This window comes from Cheilinus undulatus, linkage group 11 (genome assembly GCF_018320785.1).
Source record: "Cheilinus undulatus linkage group 11, ASM1832078v1, whole genome shotgun sequence".
In the NCBI taxonomy this organism is placed as follows: Eukaryota; Metazoa; Chordata; class Actinopteri; order Labriformes; family Labridae; genus Cheilinus; species Cheilinus undulatus.
In genome coordinates this window covers 6,698,925-6,716,432 of record NC_054875.1, presented here as the reverse complement: position 1 = coordinate 6,716,432, position 17,508 = coordinate 6,698,925, and the positions used below count along the sequence as shown (strand labels likewise).

The 17,508-nt window shown below is 38.9% G+C and overlaps 1 protein-coding gene across 1 annotated transcript in view; it reads left to right on the top strand.

The window, feature by feature from the left end:
* LOC121517125 (MICOS complex subunit mic25a-like) overlaps positions 1 to 17,508 on the top strand; it is a 142,026-nt gene that overhangs the window by 32,482 nt on the left and 92,036 nt on the right. Inside the window, exon 5 of the mRNA XM_041798659.1 lies at positions 15,855 to 15,938. Coding sequence (XP_041654593.1) covers positions 15,855 to 15,938 — 84 coding nt within the window. The remainder of the gene's footprint in view (positions 1 to 15,854; positions 15,939 to 17,508) is intronic.

The following is a 17,508-nucleotide window of genomic DNA, read 5'->3' as shown; positions in this document are numbered from 1 at the left end:
CAAATCAAATGAATGGACCTATTGTTGGAGTTCTTTATCCAGTTCTTGTAATACATCAGTGTCTAGACTGGACCAATTGGTCCCATAGGTAATTCATCTGCTGGACTGCTTTGATGGCTTGTCATTTTGCATGATCAGCGCTGCACAGACAAACAGGGTCAAATCAAAACACAGCTGATTGGTCTGACTGGACAGCAGCTTATACTGCACTTAACTCTGATCAAAGGTTGTAGGTGCTCTGTCTGGTGGGCTGACCATCAAAGAGATCACAAAGAAACGCATCACTTGTTAAGACTCAAACTCTACTCTCCCACTGTTATCGATGACTAGAAACCAGGGCGAGCACCTGATGGTCATGATGATGGCTGACAAGATTTGTTTAGTGTTTTTGATTCCATCAAGTGTAATATACAGTGCTTAACAAATTTATTAGACCACCTGTCATATTTGTCTCAAAGACCATCCAGCATCATGAAGTGCTTTAATGTGGACTCTTTCATTCTCAGTGAGCTCTCTACGTTTTGCATTTTGAACAGGAATGAGGAATTTCAAACTGAATTCACCCAAATTTGAGCCGGCTCACTGGGCTTCTCTGAGAAGCCAGAAACTAATCAAGCATAACATTCAACCACTAAAACTCATTTTTCTGTTCAGGAATGCAAGTAAATAACTTTAATTTGACATATTAATCAAGAAATATTAATGTGCTTTACTATTTTTTCAGTGTTTTTGTAAATCAGTAAATTTGAAAATTCATGGATAACAATAATAATTATATTTTAGCATTAAAAATATCATTTGGGTCAAAGAGCTTCTACATATTGGTGTATAAACCATTGCAGAAACATAAAAAAATGACTTTGGTAATTACTAGTGCTGTTAATTTAGGGCAGCTGTGGCATAAACCTTACTTTGGTTAGGGTTAGAGTGGTCTAAAATAAATAAATTTGTTAAGCAGTGCACATGTTCAACGGGGCCATGTGGTTAAATTGGGCTTTCTTCTTACCACTAATGAGCCACAGTGAAGTTCCTTGGAAACAGATGGACACCAACACCACTGTGTGGTAGCTCGGTCCATGCCAAGACACAGCTGGCAGAGTGACATGTCCACAATAAAACTTGCGGACTGGTGAATATAAAAACAAGGGTTGGCCAAAGAAGCATTTAAATACTTAAAATCAAATCACAGACTCCTTTCACTTAATTTTAAAGACATTTATAAAATGAGACATAAGAGACTATTAAAAAGTGCTGCTTTATTTGAGGCTATAGTCAGAGCTCTTCTGCTCTAATGACGACAGTGGGTCATATCTGGTTTCAAGTGAAATATATTTTAAAATGTGTTTGGTTTCATTTTTCAATTTAGCCTTGTATCAGAGGAAACCAGACACACCATTTCCTGATAGCACGGCTTCATAATTAAAGAATTCTAGCAACATAAACAAAGGGGACTTTTATGTGAAGAACATGCGCTTACTATTGAATTAATCAAGCTTTAGTGGAGCTACAATAAACTGTGGGTAGTGTTTGAGAGTGTTCTTGGCTGATTCTTTGCTTGAATGAACCACTACATCACTGAGCTCAAGACAAACTGTGTCAATCCACTGAGCTATCCGTGGTGGCTGGATAGCTCAGTGGTTTATATTGTTGACGGTGGTATGGGATATTGGGGGTTTAAATCCCAGTCAGAGCACTAGTGATCAGTGTGGGCCCTTGGCCAAGGTCCTTAACGCCAGGAACACCTGCTCCAGGTGCAAGTTGCTTTGGATAAAAGCATCTGCTGAATGACATTATACCATTGTACCAACTCATTCCAGCACGCTATCTGTTTAAAGCCTGAGATGGACTGACAGAAATGCTAAGGGAGAACTCGTGTTGCTGTTATTCAAAGACTTTTATGCCCTGTTTATACCACAGTGTTTTCAGGTGAAAACACATACGTTTTGTAGCATTTAGCACTGCATTTAGCATTTAGTTTTTTAGCACAGAGATTGTTTTCAAAACGTTGCCGCGTAAACGTGGAACTTTTGGGAAACGACAACGGAAAACGAAGCAAAACGTCGTATAAACAAGGCCTTAATGTGGCAGTTGGCTCTTGTTTTAATAAAGAAATACTCTTATGAAACTGCTGCTATAATACAGCTAAATCTGTGCTAATAGCTACCACGGCAAACCTCAACAGTAACGATCACAAAACTCCTTTTGGAGCAGGCGGAAGGAAGAGCAAAACAACTTTTCAGTCATGAAAAGCTTTCAGTGTTGTTATTTGCTCTTTGTTTCATACAGAAATGCAGTCCAGTTCTTTAAAACTGCCTCTATACTTGGCTACATCTGAGCTAATCTAATCTAATACTGGCAGCAGCCATTGCTATTGGCTTTAGGTGCAACTAAACCCTGACCATAGCTACCGCCTCATTCTGCTCAAAGACACTGATTGGTCCGATCCATTTTTGGTTCCTCACAAACGTTGTGATTGGAGCTTTTCAAGATAGACTGCCCTGATGACACACTGGGACATCTATCTGCTTTCGAAAGTTTTTACAGCCAAACACATATTTAAACCTGCAGTGATGGTAATGAAAAACTTTCATTGCAAAAGTAATGTTGGTAATAGTTTTGATACTGGTTTACCTTCAGATGCCAGAGGAAACTAGCAATAATTTCTGTAACTACCATATCCTTGTGGACAAACTGCTTGATCTCACTTTGCCCAAATCTGGTAAAATGACTCAAAATAAAGTTTAACACTGCTGCTACAGGTGGAGGCCTGAACTCAGAGGGCAGCAGCAGTGGCAGCAGACACCAGCATCACTCTGCCAAGGTCAAGCTTAGTCTAACAAAGCTGTTCTCTTAACTACAAGTGTTGCTGGAGATTTCTGTTCTCTTCAAGACTTTCCTTATCCTCCATGCACCTTGGAAGTTGGTGAAGTTGTGCCAGAGTTACCCACTTAAGGTCAAGCTCGACGCCATTTCTATTGTGAGGGCCTTTTCAATCCTGGTGGAGACCACCAGCAGAAGTTCTGCACAGTGCTGTATTTCTAATAAACGTGCTGATCATGATCCTTGGGTATCCACGGTTGCTTTTTGATGATGATTTTGTATCTTTTTTCATGGTTTGAATCCATTCAACATCAAATGGACCAACAGGTAAATGGAGTACTGATAAATACTGGCTATGAGATTAGCCGGGTGCAGTTAGATCTGTTTATTAAAGATACATGTATCAGGGGTGTCAAACTCAAGGCCCGGGGCTCAAATCTGGCCCGTCGAACAGTTAAATCCGGCCTGCAAGACGATCTCATATTTCTGTTCTAACTGGCCCATCAGTCTGAGGTCTGCAGATTTCCTCAAGTATAAAAATGTGAACTTATTCTTGATGATTTAAGAAATCCTTGTTAAGTCATACAATCTGAAAAAGTAAGGAGTAAAAATAATTAGATAAGAAGTCAGGAATGTAGAAAAGGAAAATAATTTGTGTTTTAATTTCACATTTTCAATTTTGCATCTCACAATTAGGACTCAAACTTAAGATTTTGACTTTTTATTTTGTACTTTAAGCATTTCAACTCATAATTCAGATTTTTTAAAATCAGATTTTGACCTTTTTAACCAGTTTTTTAGTGTTTCATCTCATATTTTCAACTCCAGACTTTGACTTCATTATCCTATAGTTTGACCTTTTGGACTCACAGTTTAAAATTCTGAATCATATTTTGACTTTTAACTTCATGATGACAAATTTTATTTCATATTTTGACCTTTCAACTCATGATTTTGACTTTTTTTTCTTTTATTTTTGCCATTAAAAAGATAATTTTTGTACTTCAATTTCATGTTTGGAACTTTTTGAGCTAATAAATTTACTTTTCTTTAAACTTATCTTTTTAACTTTTTTAAATGTAAAAATCATTTATCATCAGTTTTTATTTCAGATTTTATTACTGGTGAAATGAGGTTGACAGTTTGTGGTTTTAAAGCTGACCCTGTTAGGCCCTCAGGTTTGACCTGAATCCAGAATCCGACCCCTGCTGTGATTGAATTTGACACCCTGGTGTACGCCATCCCTTTTCAAATAAAGAAAAATAAATTAAAGATCTGAAAAACCTTTCTGACTTTAGGAGGCAGCACTAGATAACTGTTTTTGTGTAACAAACTCTTTTGGCCTCTGAACTCTACAGATGTAATCACTGCTCTTTGCTCTGGCATTGCCATTAGAATCTTTTAAGGCAGAAACTATATTTTTATCTGTTCAAAGCCATTTTTAGTATATTTCTATAAATACACAAACTTTATCATCTGTTGACTGGTTTCTCACCTTCTGTGACTCTTTTATATTTTCACTTTTCCACTCTTTGTTCTAGAGTTACCTATAAAACACGTCTCCCATGCCCCCCTCCCCAATCCTTTTCTGCTTATCTCCTTCTCTTCCTCCCACTTGCTTTCTCCGTCTCACACATTCACACATTTTCCTCCGTGTGTGAGTAGCTTCTAAATAGATGCTTCACACCTCTAGCTGTGTACTGAATTGATTTATATGCAGGAGTTGCCTGAAGCAGGAAGAGCGTAAGATAATAAGTTTGTAAGCTAATCTCCTCTTTAGCTCATGGCTAGCAGCTGCCGTATTCAATTATGCACCTTGTTAATAACTTAAATTATTTTGTTAACATTTGTGTTTGGTCCTCATCTCGTCTTCTGCATTTTCTTCTTTTTCTTCTTTCCTAAGTAAGAAAAGTTTCAACCTTTCTGTTGCTTTTCATTTAAAGCTGTTAAGGAATGAAGAAACTTTCAAAAGTCCTGGATGAGAATAAATTTAAGTTGCTTTTTGAGAAACATTGTAGAAAAATGAACACAGTAAGTCTTTACATAATCAACAGCAGCCAGCTGGGGAGTCCAAAGAATGAGAAAGAGCCCTAAAGGTAGGATTTAGATTTAGTCTGTGTGATCTAATAATGATTTTAGAGCTAAATGTATTCATTTATCATCCATCCACCCATCCATACTAGGTTTGAACATTTCTGCTCATCTTTTTGCTTTAATTCAGTTCATATGTATTAGTCAACTTCACAGAAACTTACTTGATAGGGATGCACAATAAGCACTGTTTTTTGCCTAAAATATAACATACATTTTGAAAGGAAATACAGCACTAATACAGTTATACACTTCGTGGATACGGTATTTGGCCACACCTGTTAATTACTGAATTCAGGTCTTTTACCCTGACCTGTAGCCACAGGTGTGTAAAATCAAGCCCCAGCCATGCGGTCTCCATTTGCAAACATTTAAATGTGTCATTCTGAAGAGCTCAGTGACTTCAAGTGTGGTACTGTGATGGATGCCACTTTTGCAGTAAGATGGTTTATGACATTTCATCCCTTCTGGATATTCCACAACCAGCTGTAAGTGATATTATTGGAAAGTGGAAGCGTTTAGGAACAACAGCAACTCAGCCACGAGGCAGAAGACCACATACAATCACAGACTGCTCTGACCTTAAACTGGCATTAATGTAGGCACAAAAACTGTGTGGCAGAGCTTCATGGAATGGGTTTCCGAGAAGCTGCATGCAAGCCTCACATCATCCAAGCCCAATACCAAGCCACAAAGACTGGACTGTGGAGCAGTGTTTGTGAAGTTTTGTGCAGGAGGGGTCATTGTGTGGGGTTCTTTTTCAGGGTTTAGGCTAGGCCACTTATCTCCAATGAAGGCCGATCTTAATGCTTCAGCATGCCAAAACATTTTGGATTATGCTATGCTTCCAGCCATGTGGCAACAGTTTGAGGAAGGACCTTTCCTATTCTGACATGGCTGTGCCCCAGTGCACAAAGCAAGGACTATATAGACTAGGGCTGGGCAATTAATCAAAAATTAGATTAAATTACAATATGGCCTGGTGCAGTTTTCAAATTGCAGAAGTTGCAATATTTTTTAACCTGAAATTTGAGATAAAACGGTTTAAAACTTTTTTTTTGCAGCAGAGATGTTAAGCATTACATATCATGCAATCATTCAAGACCCATTTCTTAGAATAGTCTACTAAAAATCCTTCTTTCTTCATTTTTGTGCATTTTTCTGATTAAGTATGAGGATGACATAAAAATTATCATTCCCTTCAATGCAGTAATTCATATCCAATTTGCAGTATGAGTCAAAATCATCACAATTAGATATTATTTTCAAAATTGTTCAGCCCTAGTTTTATCTAATATTGTGTTGGTAATAATACAGAATGATTTATTGCTTCTATCTGTTGGAAAATACATAACATGAGCAATGTAAGGAATAATCGCATATCAAATCACAATCGCAATATTGGGGGGAAAAAAATTGCAATAAGATAATTTTCCAAAATGGTTCAGCCTTAATGAAGACATGGTTGGATGAGTTTGGTGTGGAAGAATTTGACTGGCCCACACAGAGCCCTGTCTTTAACCCCATCCAGCACCTTTGGGATGAACTGGAGCAGAGATTGTGAGTCAGGCCTTCTTATCCAACACCAGTGCCTGACCTCAGAAATGCTCTACAGAATGAATGGGCACAAATGCTCACAGAAACACCCTAAAATCTTGAGGAAAGCCTTCCAAAAAGAATGGAGGATGATAAAGCTGCAAAAGGGCAAGAGCACCTCCAGATTAGAGTGCATGTATTTGAGTACAGTATCATTACAGTCCCTGTTGGTGTAAAGGTCAGGCGTCACAATATCTCTGTTCACATAGTGTATAATAATTAGACCAACATATTTATTTTAGTTCATTTGAATGTCCGGCCCCCACAGAATCTGTCAGAAAAATTGGACCCCTGCACAAATGTAGTTGTAGGGCCCTGGCCTATAAGCTAACTGGGCTTAGAAATAACTCAAATAGACTACTTACTGTTGATCGCATTTCATGCATCAGTTTAATTTCATACTATAGTCTGGTCTACCCTGCTCTAGTTGGTCCCATGAGAAAAACAGTGGCGGACATACACTAAAGTGTGGCCTGGAAGATGTGGGTGGGCGAGAAGGATTATCAAAATGGGTGTCATTGTGATGTCACAAGGAGAGCAGATTCTCAACGGACTCAGATTTTGTTTTTGGACATATGCAAACCAATACTCCAATATGCAATACTCCAGATACCTAAATATATATTTGCAAACACACACACAGGTGGGTTTTTCCATGTATGTCCCCTTAAAGGCAGAAAAATTCAATAACAGACGGACTTACTGACACATTAGTGAAGACAGTAAAAAAGAAAAATAGATAAATAAGTGATAGATATAAGAGACAATGCCATCCATCCCCAGAAGAGACTATCAGACATGAGCATGAAAGCCTCAGCCATCCTCTGTGTGTCTTTGTGTGTGTGTGTGTGTGGGGGGGGGTGTGTGTGGTGTGTGGAGTCACGCCTGGCTGCCTGTTATCTACCATAGACTTGCGGGCCCCTGGAGGGACACCGGAGGAGTCATCTGATTCACTTGCAGTTTCTTCTCTGACTGCAAATTAAAACCAGAGCAACACACACAGATAGGAAGGAGCGCTGTGCTTTTTTAATTAAATCCACTCTGTTTCTGCTTAATCCCCGCCAAACGGATTCTAGTCCGACATATAAAATGAACACACAAAGGCTCTGAGCGGCTCTTTTTACCTGTTTTAACATGGAGCAGGTGCAGCTTTCAGCCAGCAGTAGGAGTATCTCTGCGATCAGAAGTCGCTCGCGCTTTGTCTCCGCTCAGCTTAAGTCTGTTGATGAAACACAGATGATCACATCTGATTTGATTTGGTGTTCAGCAGCCCTCATAATTATGATGAATCTTCCTCCTCCTGTGTGCTTCATGTGTGTACTTCACCTTTTTGTGCTGGTGCTGTTTTCACTGCTAAAGCGCCGCTACAGCTGTGACCAGAGTGGTCTGTTGATTGGCATTAATTTCCTGTATGCAACAGATGTGTGAGATTTAGCACATTGGAGTAGCTTAACGTGTCTTACAGGCTGCCTAGCTCGAATATTCTTCACTGTCATTATTAAAACTTTCAACTACAACTTACACTTTAAGGTGAACGGACCCATATGGCATCAATAATTAAAAGTCAGAAGTTTTCCTGATGTTGAAACCTTCTGACACCAGAAGGTTAGGTAGTGTCTGATGAAACTTTTCTCAAAGGATTGCAATCTTGTTGACTTTCATGATACTTTTAATACCGTACATTCAAAAGCCTTACTGCAGTGGTTCTCAAATGGTGTGGCAAGGCACACTGAGGCAAGTCAAGGTGTGCCTTGGGACCCTGAAAAAACCCGGAGAATGGGCCCTCGCCAGTTGTGATTTATTGATGATATCAGTGCATGTGTGTTGGATCAGTAGCATTGGTGCTAGCATCCTGGCTAACAGTTACCTCATTTGACAAGCTATTATTGAGTTGAAATTGGTGTTAGAATTATTCATTCATGCTACTTCTAACCAAGTTAACCAATTGTTCTACTAGTTTTGTCACTTATTTGACAACTCAGACCATTTTGCTGCTTTTTTGCTTTTGCAACTTTTTTAAATACTTTATACCCATTTTTGCAACTTTTTTTGGGACTGTTTGCCACATTTAAACAATTTTGCTACCTTTTTGCTGCTTTTTTGCCTGCTTTTGCTATTATTTGGATATTTTTTGCCAATTTTTCCCTTACTTTTAACCCCTTTTGACCACCTTTTAGCAACTTTAACCCTCTTTGCCACTTTTTTGCCACTTGTAACCTATTTTGCCACATTTTTGCCCCTTTTAACCCATTTTTGCCACCTTCTTGCCAATTTTCACTCACTTTTCCTTTATCTGGCCACTTTTTAACCTAATTTTGCCCATTTTTAAATCACTTTTAACATATTTATAACACCGTTTTACAATATTTAATCCTTTTTGGCCACTTGTAATCCATTTTTGCCATCTTTTTGACACTTTCAATGTTTTTGCCACTTTTAACCCATTTTTTGGCCCCTTATGCCAATTGTTATCCATTTTTGACTTTTTCTTGCCACTTTTTGCCCAATTCTGCCATGTTTTTTTTCATTGCTTTGAACAAATTTTTGCCAGCATTCAGCCACTTTTTGCCCACTTTTGCCACCCCCAGTAGGCTGGGCCCCAGAAACCTTTCCCCCAGAATGGAGACAGAGATGTCATTTTAAACATTTCTAACCAGGTAAAGAGCTTTCCTAACTTCTTTTTTTTTTTTTTTTTTGTTACATTATGTTTCAATGTATAGAACTTTTTTTTTACACTCTATACCATCAGTTCCAAGCCTGGGGTCTTGGCTTTCCAAGGATTTCTCAAAAATTTAATGGAGAAGAGTGTGTGTGGGTGTGTGTGTGTGTGTGTGTGTGGGTGTGTGTGTGTGTGTGTGTGGTTGTTAGTTTAGGATGAAATCATCACTTCAAATCTATGATTATTTTTTTCAGCACTGTCACTTTTTCATGTGGACCATGGGTGTGTGTATGTATGTGTGTGGATGTGTGTGGGTGTGTGTGGGTGTGTGGGTGTATGTGTGTGTGTGGTGGTGGTGGTGGTGGTGGGGGGGGCTCTCGTCTCTTTTAGAGCAGAGTAGGGGGTGCTCCCTGGATAGAGAATGGGATTCACTGCTCTATACATTTCAGTGGTTGTGTATGAATTGCTCATATGCTTGTTTTTACTCTCTCCTCCCCCCTCAGGGTGCTGCATGTTGAATTTTGGTGTTTTTGAGAACTTTTAGATTGTGGCTTAGAAAAATAAATCAATAATTTCTGTAAGATTGAAAACCAAAAGAATATGTCTCTCCTGCGGCGAGTATGTGTTTGAAAGTTTAATTGAAAAATAAATGGAAAAGTTTGCATTGCAGCAAAATTTTCCATTTAATCCATTTTTTCATCTTTACTGTAATGGTCTTACAAAAAATGCATTCTAATAACTTTGAAATGTAAATCTTCACAGCTCTCTAGTAGAAAAAAAAACATGAATGTTTGACCTGCAGATAAAAACTGTTTCTTTCTTCTTCCTGATCCTCTTCTCTTTCCTCTTTCTCCCTGACCCCTGTAGTCTGCAGAAGAGATAGAAAAGATGGTAAGCTCCCTCACAACCTCCTTCTCTTTTGTCCTTTCTATCCATCTCCACTTTTTTAAGTTGTGATTAATTTTATTTTCCTCTTGCTGAGAATCACACAAAAAGTTACAATTATTTTCTGCTTATTTAAAAAAAAATATTGAATGTAAAAACTCTCCAATTTAAAAAGACTTGAAATTGAATTGCCTGGTGAGAAAATCTTCTGATTTGATTGAATTGAAGGTTAACTGAATTTTTATTCCCTATTCCCTTCCATCTTTTCCACATTTATTTTCCTCCTTGCCTCTCTTCTTCATCGCCAGCATGTCCACTGGTTTCATAGTCACATCCACTCCATCTTTTTACCCAGCAGTTTAACCATTTTAAAGCTAGTGTGTGAACCTATTTTACATTTATCTATGCCATTCTGTGTTTATGTTATACTTTATTTCAAATCGTGAAGATATTCAGAATGTTTTGATTTGTGCAAGGTTGCATGAAACATCTGTGAATATTCTAGCATTCTTCTTTTGAAGTTTTTGTTAATGGAAAAGTCTGTATATTTTTATGAACATAACTCAAATGCTTTAAAAGCTCAGTGAACCTATTAGCGTCATCTGATGCTCAGTGGATTCAACAAAGTCTTAAATCACACTAATATTGGTATATATATTTCACTCAAAATAAAGAAAATCAAGAAATGCATGCATTCTATCACTTTTGCACAGAAGGGCCTCAGTAAGAGAGGTGATCAAGAACCTGATGGTCACTCTGACTGAGCTCCAGAGATCCTGTGTGGAGTTGGGACAGTTCCAGAAGGACAGCCATCACTGCAGCCCTCGACTGATCAGGGCTTTATGGCAGAGTGGCTGGATGGAAACCTCTCCTCAGTGCAAAACACATGGAAGCCCAGTAACTGCAAAATTTGTTACATGGTTGTGGCTTCACCTCAGGGCAACATGACAAGTTATTTTATCATTTAAAATTCCTGAAATAAGAGGAAAGTACCATCATTGTGATCACGGTATCAATTGGAATTATGGTGATGATGATTTTTGCCATAAAGGAGCAGCCCTACGGTTTACAATACAAGCTACTGTACCTAGAGACATTCTTGGTCAGTCACAACACCACATCACTGTCAGTATTTTTCTGATAACTCTTTCCAGGAATTTTCTTTCAGTGCTTATAGACCTTTAATTCAAGAAGGAGCTGTGGCATAGTTATCCAGCTGATTTGGGGTTTGTAAGCCTCTGAACTTGTTTGAAACGTTTGTTCCAAAAAGTACAAGATGTATTTATCCTGTATTGTAATTGTGAAAAAATATACACTGTTAGGATTAAAACAGACATATTATGCAAAAATCACTTTTTCAGGCTTTTCTAACAAAAATATGTGTCCTTGGCCTGTCCACAATCCCCACAAGTACCAGAAAAATCAATCTCCTCCTCCCTTCGCTTTCTCCATCTTTCAGGAAATGTGTGCTGAAACAAGCCGTACTCAGATTTTCCCCTCGTGACCTCATGTGGGGAGTCAGCCCCACCCCGAGGTTTGGTTGGCCCTCCCCTCTTGGAGGAAAGTTCCACCCTCCTCTCCTGATCCAGCTGTGAGAGAAGGATCAGGAGAGCCACATCCATTATGCCACATCCATTTCCTGAGAGGGGCGGAGTCAGACAGCTCAGTAACACTTAAAGCCACAGACACAGAAACAGCTCGTTCTTAGCAGGGCTAAAACAGAGGAGTTTTTAGACATGCAAAAATCCAATACTGGAGTGTTTTTTTTCAGCAACAAACGCAACATGCATTATTTAGGGACTTGTGAGACCAATGTGAACTTGTCTTGAAAGGGGAAAATATGTGACCTTTTAAACATACCTGTATCTGTATTTCTGCATACAATCTAACATATTCTAACAGAAGAAGTCTCCGGTTCCTGATATGTTTGATTGCAAAACTACAACAAACAATTCATAAAATTAAATTAACAATTGTTAATTTTATTTATGCATCTATGTCTCTGTCTCTCCTCTAAGACCTTATTTACCATCCTCTGCTTTCTTCTCTCATGTTTCAAAGATCTTTTTACTCTTCCCTCACTGATATGTTTCATTTTTCCATCCAGTCAGTGTGAAATGTTTTTGCACGTGTACATATGAGCCTTTCTGTCAGCATGCATCAAAACACCTGTGCGTGCTTCTGTGAGTGCCACTGTGTATTTATCACCTTCAGTGCTTTACAGCTACTTGAAAATAGAGACGGATTCATGGTGAGACAGCAGGCTTTATCATTTTCTGTGCCAGCGCAAACACAGGCTCTCGAATGGATGGAGATGAATGGATCGATTGATGGGAGATGAAAAAGAAAGGCACAGGTGGAAAGTGAAGATTTTCAAAGAGGTATAATTTGAGGGTTGTTGGATGCTGTTTGTGGTTTCTGGTTTTTATACTGTAGGGTGTCTTATTACTGGTTGGCATAGTCAAGAGTACTTCAGCTGACATGGCGTGTGCATGCATGTGGTTACGCTCTCTCTTCAGTTTTTTCTTTTAGTATTGTTGGTGATGGCGCTGTGAATTACAAAGGAAGTGCACACAACTTCTGCTGTAAGATAGTCGAACAGGTCAGGGGATCTTAAGGTTTTATTGGAAGGCAGCTGTATTTGATTTCAGAAGAAGCCTCATGGATAACAAGTGAATGGTCTTCAAGAACTTTAATAAAGTCCAGTTTACACAAAATGAGATATATGTAGGATAATGTAGCCAGTGGCATTATTCTGCATATTTCCCACTTAGGACTGGGAGGTATACTTTTTCGAACCCTCCCCAAAGTTAACTGGGGTATACGGTATAACCACCAGGTGTTACAACCACATTGTACAAGCACTTGTTGCAAGCACTAGCACAGCAGGCATCTCTGCAGGTGTTTCATTTAATCCTTTTCAAAAAGCTTCAAGATTGCCATAAAAACAATATTTATAAGGCAGTGCGCTGGGAGTGATTTGTAGCTGAAGGATTGTTTTCACACTTTACGAGTAAAATAAGTTACACGAGGGCAGAGGAGCACAAGTCTCTCTTGTTTTACAGTCTTTTTCTTTCTCTTCTCTCCCCTCTTACCAGAGATATTATGAGATATAATAATCAGTGAGTATCATATAGGATCCGGGAATGTGACATAATGTCTAGTCTGCTTTTTTTCAGGTAAAGATTTGCCTTAAATATTTATTTTCCACGTTGTGTATCAATGCCAATGCTCCATCCAGCCACAAGTTCACTTTATGGTAATCTTATAAAAAGTTACAGACTACTTTAGAGGCGAAAATAACCAACAACTATTGATTCACATCATCTAGATTGTACATTAAAAGGGATAAAGATGAGTTGAAACAATTTTGAAAAACCTTCAGTAGTTTAAATTGTGCCTGCTTTTGCTGCTGTGGGACACAACTTCATAATTTCTCTTGACAAATCTTTAGAAGAATGCTGGATTTTGGCCCCAATATGGGCTGGGCCAATGCTTAGTCAATCTGTAGAATTTTTAATGTCTGTTATGTCCATGAGGGCTGCACAGTACAGGGGTTAGCCCCCCCCCCCAAGCATGCGTGGGCTCTCAAAAGGTACTCCAGCTTCCACCCACCACCAAAGACGTGCTCGTTAGATCAATTGGTGACTCTAAATCAGCTGTAGATGTGAGTGTGCCTGGTTGTCTGTCTCTATATGTCAGCCCTGCGATAGACTGGTGACCAGTCCAGGGTGTATGCTGCCTCTCAATCAGTGACAGCTGGGATAGGCTCCAGCCCTCCGCGACCCCAACAGGATAATCAATGGATGGATGGATGGACAATGTAGACCTTTAAAATGGAAACCACCTTTCTTAAATGAGAATAGCTTTTAATTTTTTATAATAACAACGGCATAGGCACACAGAGCGAAAACATTGTCAGACTTTCAATGTCAGACTTGATAGCTAAGCTGTAATGTGCACAAACATCAGGATGCCAGAAAAAAAGAAGAAATTGAGACAACTTTAATGGAAAGGAATTGAAAAATAGCAAAAACATGGGCAAAATGTAAGAATAAAAAAAACTAAAGGGAGGCAAAACGCTGCAAAATGGGGCAAAAATCAGTCAAAAGTGGCAAAAAAAATGGACCAGTGATAAATAAGTGCCTTAGTTAAAAACTGTCGAAGGTGGCATAAGGAGGCAAAAACTTGTTAAGAGTGCAACAAAAGGAAAGAAGCTTCGAAAATGGCTTTAATGTGGCAAAAAAAGAGTCACAAAAAAGTGTGACATAAAAGTAGAATAAAGTGGGGAAAAAAGTAGACAAGTGACAAAGAACAACAAAGTGGCAAAAATGGTCAACAAAAGGCAAAAAGAGGAAATAATTGGTTAGAAGTGCAAGAAAGGAAAACAGCTACACAAATGGCTCTGCTGCATGTCTCTCCCCTCTCTCATCCCTGTCTATCCACTGTCCTCCACTATCTAACGAGTGGCTGGGCAAAAATAGTGAAAATGTGGGGTAAATGGTTAAAGTGGCAAAAAAACTGGAAACTATGGTCAAAGTGGCAACAATAGTTAAAAGTGTAACAAAGCGGAAAAGGCAGCAAAAATAGGTTAGAAGTGTCAAAATGTGGAAACAAACTGGATAAAAGTGGAAAATATGGTTAAAAGTGGCAACACTGGGGGCCAAGTGTGACTTTGCATGACCCCCCCCCCCAAGCATGCGTGGGCTCTCTCCAGGTACTCCAGCTTCCTCCCACCACCAAAAACGTGCTCGTTAGGTTAACTGGTGACTCTAAATCAGCCATAGGTGTGAATGTGAGCATGCCTGGTTGTCCGTCTCTATATGTCAGCCCTGCACTGGTGAGCGGCCCAGGGTGTATCCCGCCTCCGGCCCAATAACAGCTGGGATAGCCTCCTGCCCCCCTTCTATCCGTGCAGAAAATTTCTGTTAATGGATGGATGTTAATGTCCATGATTACACCATTTGAGCTGAGAAGGGATGTGTTAAAGCTAAAATGACAAGTGTTTGGTTTTCTGCTGTTGCGTTTTATCCTGAGGATGTTTAGAGTAGATGATGTCTGTGAGGTGTCACCCTGAGGCTGATCATAGGTACATGTAGGGGAAGCTCAAAGGAAAAATGGTTGGGAAACACTGAACTAAGTAAATCTTTTGCTATATAAACCAGTCTCTTGTCTCAGCCGTTGTTGACTACAGTGATTTACATGATGATTAACATTTCCTTACTCTCAGGGAAAACTGAAGGTGATGAATGAGACTTCTGCTGTAGTTAGCATTTTTCTTTCATTTTTTTTGGTTCTACTTCTGGGTCACAGTCCAGCTTAGACAGCGGGGTTGGGTCCAGGCCTTATTAATAGACCTCCAGTGTCTGCTTTAAAGTACCACAGGGCTCTGGAGCTGTTCCATTAATATGAGAATATGAAAAACTGTATTCATTTTGTGTACACATCACTTGTTATACTTTCTTCTTCTTTGATATGTTTGCATGTTAAGTGTATGCTTATATCCTTTATGTATTTTGTGTTTAACTTACTTTACTTGGGAAAGGTTTGTGCTTATTTCCAGACTCATTAGTAACTTAAATCTGAGGAAGAGCAGATCCAAGATTTGGAGCCACTGTTTTATTGTGTCCCATTGTAGCGTTACAACCAAACATTATCCCTGGAATTTTAATAAATCATGTTATAATAAAGAAGTCAGCATTATTACTTCAGCAATCTTGAAAGTTGGAGTAAAAAGCACAACACTGCTTAATCCCCTTATCCCTTGCTCCACTTCTCATCCTCCCTCTTTTTGCACTTGCAGGCTCAGCAGCTCCAGAAGAAAGACTCACAGCTGAAAGCATTGGATGCTTTCTACAAGGAGCAGCTGGCACTACTGGAGAAGAGGGTACAACATTTACACACGAACACAATGACTTCATTAGAGGCTTTAACATGCTCATAACCTTAGACTTATTCTGCACACAAAACTAGATTCATAAACACAAACATGAATTTTGAGCTCCAAGCATGCACAGTGTTGTACAACCAGAAAAATGCAGGAACAGAGACGTTTAAACTCTGCATGAAATCACGTCCATGCACTAGTTAATTGTGTAGACTTCCTTAGTGTGTCATAGCTGCACCATGACTGAAGTTAGCTGTTTTAGTATGCAAATGTAACAAGAATGGAAGCAGCAGTCTAAATGTTCTTGGCTTATTTACTGAAAATCACTGCTTCAAAGCATAAAGCAGCTTGAGATAATTGCAGGTGCTCTGGTTTATGCTTTTGATCTCACATGATGCATCACAAAACATCACATAGGTGTGCTTGCTGCTTGGCTCGACGCCTTGCTCTGCTAAAATTATGCACCTGTTGTATTTTTGACAGAGCCACTGCACAGCATGAGACAGGAAGAAAGTCAGAAATAGGAAGTGAGTGTGGAAAATGTTCCTGATACACAGCACAATGCTCTATCATTAAACAATGTTGTCCTTTTCAAAAGCTAAAAAATCTTGGAAAAACAACCATTTGTAGAATATTAAATCAAGTACTTTATTTTGGTAAGCAAGACACAAAAATAGATGAAAAATGCACGGACAATGGTGCAAGCTGGGTCTCAGTAGTAAGGCTGTTCACACCTGCTGTTTGGTGTAATGCTTAAAAGTACTAGTTTGTGAAAGTTATGATCATATTAGGGAGGAGAGTTACCAGACTTTTCTAACATTTGTTTTTCAAAATTATTCTCTGCTTGATTTTTTTGTGAAGGCACACTTTTAATAATTGAGTTTAAGTTTGATTATGCATTTCACAATGTTTTTATACCATTTCCTGACCAAATATCTGCAACACAAGTCTTTGGTCTGATCCATCACAGCTTGAATCAGGTTGGCTGTTGTCTGTGGTTCAGGTCATCAAACTAACTTTGCAAAGCGGATGGATTTGCAAGATTCCATGTCTGTCATCAGGCAAATCCTTCTTTGTGGAAGAAGTGGTGAATTAGGATTTTAGTAGCAGAAATGGGTTAGAAGTGACAAAAAATTGATTTTAAAGTGTTAAAAAAAAAAAAAAAAAAAAAATGGCAAAAATGAGCTAAAGTGGCAAAGATGGGCACATAAAGTGATAAAAGGGGATTAAAAAGTGGCTGAAACTTCTGTAAACTGAAAAAATGAGATGACTGAGGCAGAAAAATAGGCACAAATTGGCAGCAATGGTTTAAACTAAAAGAAATGGGGATAACAAATGGTGAGAAGTGGTTAAAATGGGCAAAAATCGGCATAAATAAAAGTGATTAATGGGGCAATGGGTCAACAGAGGCAAAAATTTGAACAAGAATTTGTTTAGAAGTGGCAAAAACAGGCAGGAAACAGTAGTGGAAAGAGCTTAAAATGGACAAAAATGGGTTTTAAGTGGCAAAAATGTGTTGCAAAAGTGATGAAAACTGAGTAAACTCCACCAAGGGGGTCCCGACCCCCAC